Genomic DNA, 15,749 nt, shown 5'->3' with positions numbered 1-15,749 from the left:
GCCAATTCTTTATCTGCTGGGTGGTCCATCCATCAAATATTTGTCTCTCCAGATTAGGGACAATAATAGTTGTCACTGTAGAACAGGGCTGTTATTTGCTTGCAGTTCATTCCAAGATCTCAGTGTGTTCTCTAAGGTAATGGAAGTGCTCTGCTGTTAATGTCTATTTTATGGAAATATTGCTCACAGTGTATTTCTCTTTTTTTTTTTTTTTTTTTTTGCCATATGTAGTTAAATAAAATTTACCCTAATGTGATTTTTCATGGAACTAGCCATCATATCATCCTATGCAGCTAAGGCTGCAAGTTTGCTTCTTCAGAGACCTTGTACGCTTCTGTGCTCTGCCAGTGACTTCAGGTAAAGTAATCAGCGAGTTGGTTAATCTTTCTGTACCTTCAGAGACCTGTTTGTAAAACATAAAACCAATATTTCCTGCATTTTGTGGGCTGTTGAGAGACTATGACATGCAAACAAATATTAGAGCAAGTAGAGATACAGCTGGATGGGAAGCAAGAGGTAGAGAAAGACTGGAGATACACAAATTTCACAGGCTTCTGAAAGCAGACTTGAAAAGGAACATGCAGCAGCACAACATAAGGGTAATGGGTTTTGTGTGAGGGGAAAAAAAAAAAAAAAAAAGGAGATTCACATTCCAGAATGAGAGTGTAAGTGGCCCAGAGTCATGTATGAGCCCACTCACAGACAGGCACTTGGAAAGTTCTAAAAGCAGGATTCCATTTTTCCATTTTAGTCTTATCACAAAAGCATGTTCAGTGGTTGAGGGTTGAGTATTAAGGGTATGTAAATGGCATCATGGGAACAGAATAAGCCTGAGAGAGAAACAGTTTTGGAAGAATGATGGGTACATGCTTGTCTGTCTTACCTGGGATTCTCTGTCAAAACAGAAAGATGAAGCAATTTTGCATATGCTGGTGCAGATTTTTGCTGTTGTAAGTCAGATCTCAAGCATGTCAGTTAAAGATCTTTGGTTCATCTGCTAAATTACCACACCCTTCCAACGAAAAAATATGAATATGATGTTAAATTATTGTGAAAAACACTTCAAGAGATTTTATTTTTGTGAGATTTTAGGTCAGATTTTTCTGCTGCCAGAGGGCTTTTACTGAAGAATAACAGGTATCTTAAGCTTAACAAGAGCCAGCAGTATGTACTTGCAGCCCAGAAAGCCAACCATATCCTGAGTTGCATCAAAAGAAGCATAACCATCAGGATGAGAGATGGGATTCTCCCTCTCTGCTCTATTCTCGTCAGACCCCACGTGCAGTACTGCATTCAGCTCTGAGGCTCCCAAAACAAAGAGGGATACAGAAGAGCTGCAGCACCTCTCTTGTGAAGACAGACTGAGACAGTTGGGCTTATTCAGCCTGGAGAAGAGAAGGCTCAGGGGAGACCTTAGAGTAGCTTCCAGTACCTAAAGGGGGCTTAAAAGAAATCTGGAGGATGTTTTACAAGGGCATGTTGGCATAAGACAAGGGGGAATGGCTTTAAGCTGACAGTGGGTGATTTAAGTTAGATACTAGGAAAAAACTGTTTACTATGAGGGTGGTGAGATAATGGGGCAGGTTGCCCAGAGAAGTTGTGGCTGCCCCATCCCTGGCAGTGTTCAAGGCCAAGTTGGACAGGGCTTTAAACAATCTGGTCTAGTGGAAGATTCCCTGCCCACGGCAGGGTGGCTGGAACCAAATGATCTTTAAGGTCCCTTCCAACCCAAACCATTCTGTGATTCTATGATTCTATCTAAATTCACAAGGTAAATAGTGCCAGTCTAGCATGGGAAAGGGGTGAGGTCTTTGTAGCTCATCAGTGAGTGCAGTCAAATTTCTAGGAAGAAGCAGTACTCACATACAAATTCACCAAATTCTGTTCCCACAATTCCAGCAGAGGAAGCAACTATTCAGCGTTCGGCTTCAATGATGAAAGCTCAAAATGTTTCATGTGAAAGCATCTCATCAGTTTGATTTCTGCCCAGCTAAACAAAATGGATTAACCAGTGTTATTCTTGAGACCTGAGTGTTAGTCTCCTTACATAAGATTTAGAGTTCGCTGGTGGTGCTGAAGACAGAGAGGTGACCACACCAGTTCTGAGGTGACCCCAATGCACTTCAGTGCTCATGGCAACCAGTCTCTCATGCATGGCAAAGACTGAATGATTCTGAAGGCTGAAATATCTGTCTACTGACCTTCTAGGTGTGAATGAGGATGCTCATGCTGCTCAGAACTATGTTTTTCCTGTTATCGTACGTTTGAATTTTATCGCAAGTTGGAGTTGTAGGTAGAGATTTTGCATGCATCAGCACCTTAAACTTTCAGGAAAGCACTTTCATAATCACAGGTCGTGTACACCTGGGTGAGCTTTACCTAGGCAGTACAGAATATTGCAGTCCTTATAATTTTTTTCTAGTTTCTTTCACATCTACCAAAGGCACACACAAGCATGCTGTCCTGAGTTCAGCAGTAGCAGTCATTTTTCTCCTTCTTAGTAGCTGCTGCAGTGCTGTGGTTTTGACTTTCAGCCTGGGAACAGCACTGATAACACCAATGTTTTTAGTTGTTGCTCAGAATGTTTAGTCTGACCAAGGACTTTCTGAGTCTCATGCTCTGCCAGGGAGGAGGGGAGGCCGGGAGGAAGCAGAGACAGGACACCTGACCCAAACTAGCCAAAGAGGTATTCCATAACACAGCACATCATGCCCACTGGGGGTAGTTACCCAGAAGTGTTAGATCACTGCTCGGTTGGGCTGGGTATTGTTTGGCGGATGGTGAGCGGTTGTATTCTCTTCCCTTGTTATTTCCCTTATCACTATTATTATTGGTGGCAGCAGCAGTGGTTTATTTTATACCTTAGTTACTGGGCTGTTCTTATCTCAACCCGTGGGAGTTACATTCTTTCGACTGTCCTCCCCATCCCTAGGGGAGCGGGTAAGGGGAGGGAGGAAGGAAGGTGGTGGGGAATGAGAGAGTGGCTGCGCGGCTGAGTGAGTTTAAACCACGACACACACACATGTAAATGCAAATCCCATCTAAAGCTCCTTATAAAGCATAGGCTCCCTCCTGTTTCTCACTCTGCCTACTTGTACAAGCTTCCAGAGTCTCAGAAATCAATCCAGGCATGTAAAAAGAAAACAAACAAAAACAAACAAAAAACCCACACCCAACCAAAAACAAACAAACAAACAAAAAAACCCCTGTTAACTGAAAAAGTAAAAAGAATAAAAAATCCTACAGACCTGATGAAAAAAAGAGAGGTCCAACCTCAAGGGGACAGGTGGCTTCTGAGTGAAAACTGTGAACATATTATTCCCAAGAAGATGAGCTCCAGAGTTCACTCTTTCCTGCTACAGAATACATAGATGTTCACAGTTTTCTTCTGCCTACACCTGTGTTTTCCAAATCAAGTATTGTTTAATCTGTAGAGCTTAAAATGGTGCTTCAAACACTTTCCTTTGCTTTACATTCATATAATCTGCCGTAGTTGTAGTCTCAATAACCAGCTCTGCTTCTCACAAACAGATTTAATTTAAACACCTGGCAGAGGTGGAGAACTGCAAATAATGACCAGTTCAGATAGCTGAAGGGGCAATTTTCAGGAGAGGGAGTAGCATGTATTTATTCATTTGCTCTCCCCTAAGATGGTATAGGGCTTATATTTGTACTATCAGGGTTTGAAGGTGACATATTTGCATATGTATAACTCACAAGGTGATATTAGATGCAATCCTGGACTCACCAATCTCCAATATCAATCTTGCAAATGACCTTAAAGGACTCAGGACTTCATCTGTAGCATTAAGATTCTACTGACAACAACCTCTCTATTACTGGTGAAACAAAGTGCTGGGCATAGTAGGTACCATTCATATAAGCTAACACATCATTTGAAGTTTCAGCTACTACTTCTGCTTTTATTGCTCTGAATTCTCGCATTCATTTAGGGTTCATGACAGAGATATTTGGAGATGAACAGGGCCTGGGGCTTTGCACCTTTTGGGCAATCTTACTGAGAAGGCATATTCTCCTTCTTACTGTAGGCTTTATATTTCAGTATATATGCAACCCAGAAAGAAATACACCCACCCCCAAACTAGTCTTCTATATCTAGAATGACCTTTTAGCAACATAAATAGATTTACTCCTTGCAAAATGCATATGTGCAGTATAACAAAACCATGGATCTGAACAGCAGTATGTAAGAATGTTAAGCTCCAGAACACTTGCAGGCACTTCATGCCTTAAAGTAATCTTTCAGTAAATCTATACTTCTTTTTCAGTTCATTTTTTTTTTTTCAGTTCAGAATAATTCAAATGAGCCTTTAAATAGATGCAACACTGCAGTGTAGAAATTGGCAGACATTGGGCATGACTACTCATTAAAGCTATATGCAAGAATTTGAGTAGACCTTTGCTTTGGATTGATTCATGTGAGTTTCCATTCCTTGAATTTCACTTTGATTTCTAGGTTCAAATATGTGCAGAAAACTGAAAACCAAACTGTTCAAAGTATTATATTCATGTGGTTTCATTAAAAAATTATGGGGTTTGCATGAGTTTGTTGTGAAAACAAATTCAAGCAGCACTTTAGAATCTGGCATGAATTTTAAATGTGTAACAAAATGTCAGGTCTGGTGAATTTTGTAAATCCTACAAGGCTATTATGAACCTCTTACTGCTCTGCTCCCAGTTAAACACATATCTTGAATAAACAGTGGTCCTTATAGATAAAACACCTTTTCAACATGTCTGAACATTTCAGGTCACATAATTTGGTAACATTACTGCAAGATCTTCAACTTGCTACAAGAAAGACATTAAAGTGTGGGAGTATGTCCAAAGAAGGGCAGTGAAGGTGGTGAAGATTCTAGGGAACAATTCTTGTGAGGAGCAGCTGAGAGAACTAGTGTTGTTCAGTATGGAGAAAAGGAGGTTCAAGGGAGAACTTATCTTTCTCTCTCTACAACTATTGGAATGGAGACTGTAGCAAGATGGGTGTTCATCTCTTCTCCCAAGTAACAAGTGGTAGGACAAGAGGAAATGGCTTCAAGTTGCACCATGGGAGGTTTAGATTGGTCATTAGGGAAAATTTCCTCACCAAAAGTGTTATTAAGCATCGAAACAGGCTGCCCAGGGAAGTGGCTGAGTGCCCATGCCTGGAGCTACTTAGATGTGTAGGTGTGGTGCTTAGGGATGTGCTTTAGTGGTGGACTTGGCAGTATTAGGTTAACAGTTGCACTTGATGATCTTAAGGCTATTTTCAACCTAAATTATTCTATGATTAGCTTCCTTCTCTTGTTATCATTCTCCATGCAAAATTCCCATCAGCTGCAATGAGAGGTCCATGAGCAGAACCATGGCAGGATACACGGAATCGAAATATTATCTAATTATTCCAGCCTAGATGATTTAGTTGACTGCTGAGACTTCTGTACTGATAAGAAGAATCTCCAAAATTTCCTTTCAAAAAACCCACATTTTCCAAAGTTGAACAAGAAATGTTGAAAATCATGAGATCTGAAATGAGCTCATGTAGTATTACATTGGGGGGGGGGGTGGGGGGGTGGGAGGGGGTGTAGAGAAAAAGGAAAGCATATTGTGAAAGTGTCCTTCTGAGTTGTTTTATTCACTGTAAGTCACATGATCGCAATTGCAACATTTTGGTTCTTAAAAATAAAGCAGTCATCATACCATCAGTGTTCTTGGGGCAAAAGAACAGAGTACAGAAAAGAGCAGTGGTCAGGAGATGTGTGGAAAAAATCCTTTTGTGCAACTTTGAGGTGTGCTCTTTAGAAAAGACAGGCCTGGCAGGCGGGGAGGGGGAGTTGCCCTTTATGTTAGGGATAGGCTGGAGAGTATGGAACTCTGTCTGGAGGCAGGTGAGCAGTTTACAGAGAGTTTGTGGGTCAGGGTTAAAGGGAAAACAGCCATGGGAGACATTACTGTGGGGATCTGTTACAGACTGCCTGATCAAGGAGAACCTGTGGATGAAGCACTCTACAGACAGATAGGAAAAAGCCTCACGCTCGCAGGCCCTTGCTCTCATGGGGGACTTCAACCACCCTGACATCTGTTGGAACGATGGCACTGCACGGCACAAGCAATCCAGGAGGTTCCTCGATTGTGTGGAAGACAACTTCCTTCTGCAAGTAATAGAGGAGCCGACAAGGAGAGGTGCCATGCTTGACCTTGTGCTCACCAACAGGGAAGGGCTGGTTGAGAATGTGGTGCTCCAGGGCAGCCTTGGATGCAGCGATCATGAGATGGTCGAACTTGGGATCCCCAGGAGAGTGAGAAGAGCGTGCAGCAAGCTCACTGCCCTGGACTTCAAAAGAGCAGACTTTGGCCTCTTCAGGAGCCTGCTTAGTAAGGTTAAATGGGATATAGCCCTGGAGGGCAGGGGGCCCCATGACTCTTGGTTGATATTCAAGGATCACCTGCTACAAGCTCAGGAGTGCTGCATCCCAACTAGAAGGAAGTGCAGCAGAAGGGCCAGGAGACCTCTTTGGATGGACAAGGAGCTGCTGAGGAAAATTCAAAGGAAAAAAGAGGTTTATAAAAAATGGAAGCAAGGACAGGCGGCCTGGGTAGAGTACAGGGATGTTGTCCGGGAAGCTAGGGACCAGGTTAGGAAAGCTAAGGCCCAGTTAGAATTAAACCTAGCCAGGGATGTTAAGGATAACCGGAAGGGATTCTACAGGTACGTAGCAAACAAAAAACAGACTAGGGACAACATAGGCCCTCTGAGGAAGCTTTCGGGAGAACTGGCTACTCTGGATTTGGAGAAGGCTGAGGTTCTGAATGACTTCTTTGCCTCGGTCTTCACTGGCAAAGGCTCTGACTGCACCACCCAGGTCTTAGAAGGTAGACGCAGGGACTGTGAGAATGAAGACCTTGGGCCCACTGTAGGAGAGGATCTGGTTCGAGACCATCTTAAAAATCTGAACTTGCACAAGTCCATGGGACCTGATGGAATCCATCCGCGGGTCCTGAAGGAGCTGGCGAATGAAGTTGTTAAGCCACTGGCCATCGTATTTGAAAAATCATGGCAGTCAGGTGAAGTTCCCGACGACTGGAAAAAGGGAAATGTAACCCCCATTTTCAAGAAGGGGAAAATGGAAGACCCGGGGAATTACAGACCAGTCAGTCTCACCTCTGTGCCTGGCAAAATCTTGGAGCACATTCTCCTGGAAGGCATGCTAAGGCACATGAAAAACAACAAGGTGCTTGGTGACAGCCAGCATGGCTTCACTAAGGGGAAATCCTGCCTGACCAATTTAGTGGCCTTCTATGATGGGGCTACAGAATTGATGGACAAGGGTAAAGCAGTCGATGTCATCTACCTGGACTTGTGCAAAGCATTTGACACTGTCCCACATGACATCCTTGTCTCTAAATTGGAGAGATATCAATTTGGTGGATGGAACACTCAGTGGATAAAGAACTGGCTGGATGGCCGCACACAAAGAGTTGTGGTCAATGGCTCAATGTCTGGCTGGAGACCGGTAACGAGTGGTGTCCCTCAGGGATCGGTGTTGGGACCGGTCTTGTTTAACATCTTCATCGCTGACATGGACAGTGGGATTGAGTGCGCCCTCAGCATGTTTGCCAATGACACCAAGCTGTGTGGTCCAGTTGATATGCTGGAGGGAAGGGATGCCATCCAGAGGGACCTTGACACGCTTGTGAGGTGGGCTGATGCCAACCTTATGAAGTTCAACCACGACAAGTGCAAGGTCCTACACCTGGGTTGGAGCAATCCCAGGCACAGCTACAGACTGGGCAAAGAAGAGATTCAGAGCGGCCCTGCAGAAAAGGACTTGGGGGTGCTGGTCGATGAGAAAATGTACATGAGCCGGCAGTGTGTTCTCACAGCCCAGAAAGCCAACCGTATCCTGGGCTGCATCAAAAGGAGCGTGACCAGCAGGTCAAAGTAGGTGATCCTGCCCCTCTACTCTGCTCTCGTGAGACCTCACCTGGAGTATTGTGTGCAGTTCTGGTGTCCTCAACATAAAAAGGACATGGAACTGCTGGAACAAGTCCAGAGGAGGGCCACGAGGATGATCAGGGGACTGGAGCACCTCCCATATGAAGACAGGCTGAGGAAGTTGGGGCTGTTCAGCCTGGAGATGAGAAGGCTGCATGGAGACCTCATAGCAGCCTTCCAGTATCTGAAGGGGGCCTATAGGGATGCTGGGGAGGGACTCTTCATAAGAAACTGTAGTGACAGGACAAGGGGTAATGGGTTAAAACTTAAACAGGGGAAGTTTAGATTGGATATAAGGAGGAAATTCTTTCCTGTTAGGGTGGTGAGACACTGGAATCGGTTGCCCAGGGAGGTTGTGAGTGCTCCATCCCTGGCAGTGTTCAAGGCCAGGTTGGATGAAGCCTTGTGTGGGATGGTTTAGTGTGAGGTGTCCCTGCCCATGGCAGGGGTTTGGAACTAGATGATCTTGAGGTCCTTTCCAACCCTAACTGTTCTATGATTCTATGTGTATTGATACTGCTGGTTAAGAAAAGAATTTGGGGACTTTGTGTGGTGATGGCGGTGGTGCTATTTATAAAAGGTACCATAGACGTTTCGTAGATTCATATGTTTTGTTTCCTGAGTTTTCCCTCTTCTGGGCCATAAGGTGGTGCAAAGTTGTCCATCCCTCCCTTCGCTTCTGGGAAGTGATGTCTGAAGTTGCTGTGTGAGGGGATTTGGACTCATAAAGGACTCACTGATGGTAGAGGAATCTTAGTACCCATTTTTGGTCTTCCTCACCCCTGTTACATTCAGTCAACCTAGATGGTTTTTCACTGTAGCCCCTTCCCATTGGGCCTTTTCAGTCTTTCTTTCCCTGTTTCCTTGCCTGCCAAGTCCAAAGGTACCCAACCGAGATACTTCTGGCCTGTGCAAGCTGAAATCTCTTTATCCCACTGTTCCTAACTACTTTCATTTCTTGTTCCAAATTTTTCTCTTCAGCCTAATTAATTTCCCAAGCCCGTGTGGAAGAATGCCTACTGCATTTCCCAAGCCCACCTCTTTCTGGTTTATCTCTGGTCTTGCCCTTCAGATGTCTTTAGCATTTATGTTCCTGATTCTGTTATGCCAAGCCAGACTCTCTTCTTCTCTCCTATCTGATTTCTCAGCATAGGTAACTCCCTTGTCACCTCAGTTCCTTCCCCCTTGCGAAGTCTGTATCACTCTCCATCTGCTTTTCCAGCTTTCCCTCCAGGCTGTTTTTCATTTTGACTGCTGTACAGTTCTCTTAAATGGTCTGTAGTCTACACTTGCTCCCTCTTCCTTTCAGGCCTCAATCCTGGTGCCCTTGGCAGACTTCTACTTTCCTCTGCTAGCTTCTGACTTCAGTCGCTTTTCAGGCTCATTGCTAGCAATCTGTTCTCCACCCCTAACACATATGTACGTTATTTTTCTCCTTCACTGCCTGAGCGTACTCAGGTACCACAGTCAAGAGCTTAGGAAGACAGGGCTTTTTACATGTCCATCTGGATGCAGCATGCTCTTCAGCACCATAATGTTGCATCTGCCAGAGATGTCCAGCTCACCCCCATGTGGGAGAATGTCTATTATGTTGAGAAAGAATTCTTGGATCCAGTTTGCAATTTCTACTTCAGAAAATAAAATTCAGAGAATAAAATTAACAGACACACACATACAAAACAAAACAAACAAACAAGCAAACAAAAACCAAAACCTGGAGACTTCAGGCAATGCAGGATGATAGGCAAGAATCATGAGCTGAATGAGAGCAGTGATTTGAAACTCTTATCTGCCAAATACTTAAAAGGCAGAGTTTCTGCCTTTCCTGAAATCTGTGGATCTTTGCCTTTCTGTGCAAAATTCTTCCTCCTGTAAGCTTACTTTCCTTCTGATAGGGAATAAGGTATTTTTTAAATTTTCCCCAAAAGAAAAATGTAGTGACAGAAAGACTACAACTTTGTCCTGTTAGAAAAATTCCTGCTTTACAATTTCAGAGCAGAGTCAGACTCCCTTATTGCTAAACGAATGGCATAAAAGGGTTCCAGAGAGCATTTTTCTGTCTTTGGTGCCTTTTATGGCATGTGCTATGTATCGACGCAGATTAAATTTCCCTCCTGTCTGGAACAATGCACAGTCAGGAGGAGAGCTACTGACCTAGCAATAAGCGCGAGCAGCTTATGGCAAGTGGTGGAGCAGAACCCGTGGAGGGTGGCTAACTGTAGGCAGAGCACTCCGTTCAGCTGTGCCTTTCTGCCTTTCTCCTCCTCCTTCTTCTCCTCCTCCTCCCTCTCTCTCTCTCTCTCTCTCTCTCTGTTTAGTTCCCCTCTGTCTTTCACTGCTATGCTTTCCCGGACCCCTTGGCTTTGTTGTGCTACATGTCTGACTAGCAGGAGGGGAATTGGCTGCTCGTCGGGGTGGTGAGCGCTTCCCCGCAGCTCCAACCCACCCACCCCCGCCTGGGTCAGGAAATGTGAGCAGGGCTGATAGAGGCGGAGAAGCGGGGCTTGAAGGTTCGCAACCATCCAGCTGAGCACTTCACAGCTTGTGCGGTGTCCCACCCCAGGGCCGGCACTGACCCAGCCATGGAGGGCTGCCTCTGGACAACTGCTGGCACCCTGCTTCTGGCTTCCCTCGTCCTGGTAAATGCCATTTCTTTCCTGAAAAAATGTATTGCTTGCAGCTGATACTGTATCTGTGTGTATATATGTGGATGGGTATGGTTTTAAGCTGTAAGATTGCAGTTCTGAGAAAGACTGTTTTGAGCAAATCATGTAAATCTTATCCTCTCTAAAGCATTACAGGCTTGGAGCCTGGATATTGTGGGTTGCTGCAGGTAGAACCAAGAAGTTGACGTTGGCATCGGTTTTATGAAGTTGAAGAGCAACGACCTGTGAATGGGGATTTAACTGCTTTGGATTTAGAGAAGAGCTTTCTCCCCTCTTTAAATCAAACTATATCACACTGTAATATTCCAGGAATTTTCTTTCTTCCTAAAAAAAAAAAAAAAAAAAAAAAAAAAAGTGGAAAAGAGAAAATATTTTTTGGTTGTGCACATGCAGAGAAACCATGTACAGCATGTACTGAACTTTTTCCTGCAGCCAGCTTAAGTGAGCCCTCATTACTGCTGTGACTCATTACAAGAAGTTTATACCAACTTTTGGAAGATATGTAATGTGATATCTGGTATACGTCAGGGCTGTAAAGCTGATGACTACTATATTATTTTCTTGCATATTTCCCGTGATTGTCCAGATAGGATGCTCTGTAGCTGAGAGCTGTAGCTCTGCTCTTTGACTGGTATTAAATGCTCTATTTTGACTCATACTTAATTTTATAAGTATGGGCTGTATGCTTGCTATCAGAAAATCTTCAGTAAGAATATTCATATGCACACATTTGACGCCATAGTCATCTTGGCATATATATATATGTTGTCTTTTTCTGAGGATTTGACTGAGTGTAGTAGTCCACATAGCAAAGAATCTTAAAGAAATATATCAACTGTATAACAGCCTGTGCCTTTTTATTTGTCTGTATACAACAATCTATGGTAATCATTGTGAACTAATCTTAGCACATTTTTTAATAGCCACATGGGGTCATAAACACTGGAATAACCCTATTTGAATTGCTTATTAAAAGTTATTGTATGATTAAAAAAACAAACAACCCACAACTTTTTGGATTTAGAATCACTAAATGCTAATTAATCACTAGAAATAAAAATGCTATCTGTCTGGATTGATCTTAAAGTTTTGTTTCATTTAAAAGTCTATTTTCCATTTAAAATACTGAATTCGCACAAAATGGCATAAAGTTAGCATAGATTCTCTTTCATTTATGAAAATTAGAAGTTTATAACCTGATGATTGTAATAAATTATGAGCCAATCATGCAGTCCTAATTTAGGGAAGATCAACAGGATGTACGACTCAACGAGGCTGTGTAAGAACTGCAGAGTTTGGCCTTATATTAAGCTCATACTCATAACATTTGTACTTCAATCTGCTGCTTGTGAATTAAGTTCTCAGTCCCTAATTCATGAAAATAAATGGTGCATTCTGCTGCCAACTATTATGCATTATATTCCATACTATACTATTTTGTATTCGTATGACCTATCCTTCCTCAAGAGATTTCCCACACGCACCTCCCACTAAATCTCTTTGTGCCTTAAGAATAGTGATGTGAAGCAAGCTTAACTTTTTTTTTTTATTTATTTAATCAGGCCATTCTTTTGCTTCTTCCATACTCAGGAAAATCTCTCACTTGCTTTCAGCAGGAGGTTAGGTAAACATGCAAGAATTTGACTTAGAGCTTAGATAGAGATAAGTTGTAGGGTAACTTGGTGTACGTGTTAATATTGCAGTTTATTGCAGCATGAGTTCACACAGGGCATGGTAGGACGTTTGTGAATGTTTTTGAGACAGAAAAGAGGCCTGATAGCTATTAGCATTTAGTTAAGTAGGTGGAATGAGTTTGACCACTATGACAATCAGCATTTGGATTTATGTGTTTCATCTTGCATCTCTCTAAAACCCCTGTCTTACACTGAGCAACACAAGCAGCCAGTAGTCATGTAGCACTCTAGTAACATCAGCAGAAGTTCATAGTTGTAAGCTCTAAGGCTACATAACAAGCATTTACAGGATTAGTCGTAATAATTTATCACATGTTCCTGTCTTTTCAGTAAGACACTGTAGAGCAAAGTAGCACCTAAAGTCTTTGCTCGACATCCTTGCCTCAGTAAGGAAGATGCATAGCCCAGACACATACAGAGCCCACGCACACATTATATAAGGGGGTGGACAAGCTTACAGGCAGTATCAGCAACAACATCTCTGTTCCCCTTGTTAGCCAGCAGATGCAGTTGACTTCAGGGCAGATTCCTGGAGTGCTGCAGTAGTGAGTATTGTTCACTTCTTCATTAGGGTTCTTAACCATGTTCAGGAGAAGTCGTATTAATTTTCAGTATGAGTGGTGCTCAGGTAAGGTCTGGGGAGTCAGTAGTTTATTTGTTAACTATTCTAGAACTCGCTCCATACCCCTGTTTCCCTGATGTAAATGGCAGTTAGGTACTTTCACAGCTAATTTTGAAAATTTGAGCCTTGACATGGTACACCTGTCTTGAAAAAGTAGCATTAGACTGACAGTAACTTAAAAAGACAGTTTCTCTCTTTCCAAAATAGGACCTGGTATTTGGAGAATTTCACTTGTTGCTCTGTGAATTTCTTCATGATACAGACGTATTAGCCCACAACTTTGAGGAGAAACAGAAGAAAGCAGGCATTCTGTTCTGAAGATTTCCCTTTCTAATAGTTTAAATATATTTCTATATATTTAAAATTCTATATATATTTAAATATATGTTATATTTTTATATTTATATTGCCTACATATACTTATTTATATATTTTTAAATATATATAAATGTTTTAAAATAAAAGCCTAATACAAGCAAATCACAGTTGTTGCACTAAAAGGAAATGTAGCCAAAACTATAACCAGCCATGTATTTATCTGAACTTGAACTCAAGTCACTTCACGTCAGAAGGGCATTTAGTCACATTTGCATTTGTTATTTGCATCTTTTCCAACAGCTTTTTTTAGCTCTCTCTTGCTATTGTGGTATTGACAGAAGTAACACTAGGAACTGTAATAAAGTACATGTGTTTTTCTGCAGGATTTCTTTCTTTTGCTGTGCTAATTTGTACATGGAAAATAGTCAAATACAATAGTCCATTCCTTCCAGGCTCTTTGGCGTTATATCCCCCTATTATCTAGCTGGGTCTGTTTTGGATGATCACAAGCACAATTAGAAAGTGGAATGAATACAATGTTTCTTGTTTACATCTGAATGTACAAAGCTTGACATTTTTTTCCTTTCATGTGTAGAATAGGTCTACTTTCTGCTGTATGTCTGCTCCTGTTTCTACAATTGTAGCTGTATAGAGGGAGATATTTCCTGTATAGATCCAATGTGCACACATGTATTTCCATCCATAGTCAAGTGTATGTCCAGACTGGCACTTGGTCACATCAGTTAGGTAAAGATGAGCTAAAATACAGAGTTCATCTATACAAAGCTAAGATTTATTCATGTGACAAAGTGTAAAATTTCTCACCATTGTGGTTTGTGACCTCTGCTGCTGTACTCCTGATGTTTCATGTGTATAAAAGTAAATGATTTAGTATGTGGAAGTCTAGATGCTAGTAGGTGTGTATACTTATGACATCTTACATGACTCCAGAATTCTGTGTTTGTATTTCATTTACTGATCTCTTGCTTCAGTTGTTTGTTTTTTTTAACCACATCATTGGTTTACTCTTTTTCTACCAAGTGCAAAGGCATGGATGAGCTGAGCTAAGACTGTGTGATGGGATTTTTTTCTTTTGGACTTTACTCAATGGAAGTCAGTACTTAATGTAAGTTGTTGACCTATTGGTCTGCTTCATCAGTGTCAGTAAAGTTAAACACATTTTGTTTTAATGACTGTTACTAGATTCACACATCTGACAGAGCATGACAAAAAAACCTGAAATTAAACACGGTGATGAGTCTAAAGATTAGAATATGCTCATATTCATTAGAATACGCTCAGTCATAGATATGTCAGATGGAGAAACTCATATACTCAGAAGGTTCGTGACTCAGTGTAAAGTATATGTAGGCCACATGCCCAGACAGCTAAGTCTTTAAAAGACATCTATCAATCTGTCCATGACTGAATTTTCACTGAAGCAAACAAAAACTTAATCCATTGTAAATGTGTTGTTAATCATCCAAGTACAACCTCACGTTTTCTGTTGTCTTGTCAAATCTGCAGATGGCACTGTTGTTTCTATTCCTTTTCATAGCTACTTTCTTAAGCTTGTAAGAAAAGTTAGAGCTATAGTAATAGTTACGTGGAAGAAAAGTGGAAAATTTAAATCTGTTGACACAGAGCCATATTCTCTCTCATATGAGAAAATAAAGCAGAATAATAAGATCATCCTTACAGAAACAAGCAGAAAGCTGAAGATAGTTGAAAAACAAGTAAGTGCACATCAAGCACCAGATGCTATGGTATCAGGATGGGGAGCAGGCAAAGTAGGAAACTGCTTGTTCCAGCCAAGTCAAGGATAGTTATGAAAAAGTCTTCTCATGCAGTGTACAGCACCTAATCAAAAGCTGGCATGGAATGCCTAATTCTATCAGATATCATACTCGGGTACAAAACACAGCTTCTTCCTAACTGACATACAGGAATGGATAACTTTAGCTTTCAAGCATCTCCGTATTTTCATATCAGCCAGCGGACAATCGGCTTGTCTTGCCAAATAGCTGGCCAGCTTTGGTTATTCAAGGTCTTATAACATTCCTCAAATATATGTTCAGATAAAATAGAGGAAATAATCAAGAGATATATATTTTATGGAGTGATGGAAAATCTTTTCCAAGATTTTAGCCCTGTGTAGGGTTGAACACGAATCAATACTAGTCAATGCTTACTGCAATCCATTCATTTAGATGTCTTTCTGTCTAAGGGAATGTAAAGCATTTCATCACAGGTCTGAGATTTGCCATCGTGCACTCTATGAGACACTGTACATGTTCAGACCTATTTTAATCAGACAAAATTTTTCTTTGTGCACACAGTACAAAGAGAGGGTTGTCTGTGGGGCATTATCGATACTAAAAAGATTTAAAGGCTGGTGTCATGGTTTGAAAGATGCCACTCTCAAATGTTTCGCTTGTCTTTCAAGCTTATTG

At 41.8% G+C, this 15,749-nt stretch overlaps 1 protein-coding gene across 5 annotated transcripts in view; it reads left to right on the top strand.

The window, feature by feature from the left end:
- The first annotated feature begins 10,212 nt into the window (after positions 1–10,212).
- The window catches only part of ADAMTSL1 (ADAMTS like 1), a 176,316-nt gene continuing 170,779 nt past the window's right edge, over positions 10,213–15,749 (top strand). For all 5 annotated transcript variants that reach the window (XR_010608771.1, XM_065662870.1, XM_065662869.1 and 2 more), the window contains exon 1: positions 10,213–10,635. Coding sequence is in view for 4 of the 5 variants with exons in the window: in XM_065662870.1 (XP_065518942.1) it covers positions 10,579–10,635 (57 nt within the window). In the remaining variant the exon portion in view is untranslated. The remainder of the gene's footprint in view (positions 10,636–15,749) is intronic.

The sequence above is a fragment of the Lathamus discolor genome, chromosome Z (assembly GCF_037157495.1).
Source record: "Lathamus discolor isolate bLatDis1 chromosome Z, bLatDis1.hap1, whole genome shotgun sequence".
NCBI lineage: Eukaryota > Metazoa > Chordata > Aves > Psittaciformes > Psittacidae > Lathamus > Lathamus discolor.
This window is presented reverse-complemented; position numbering and strand designations above follow the sequence as displayed.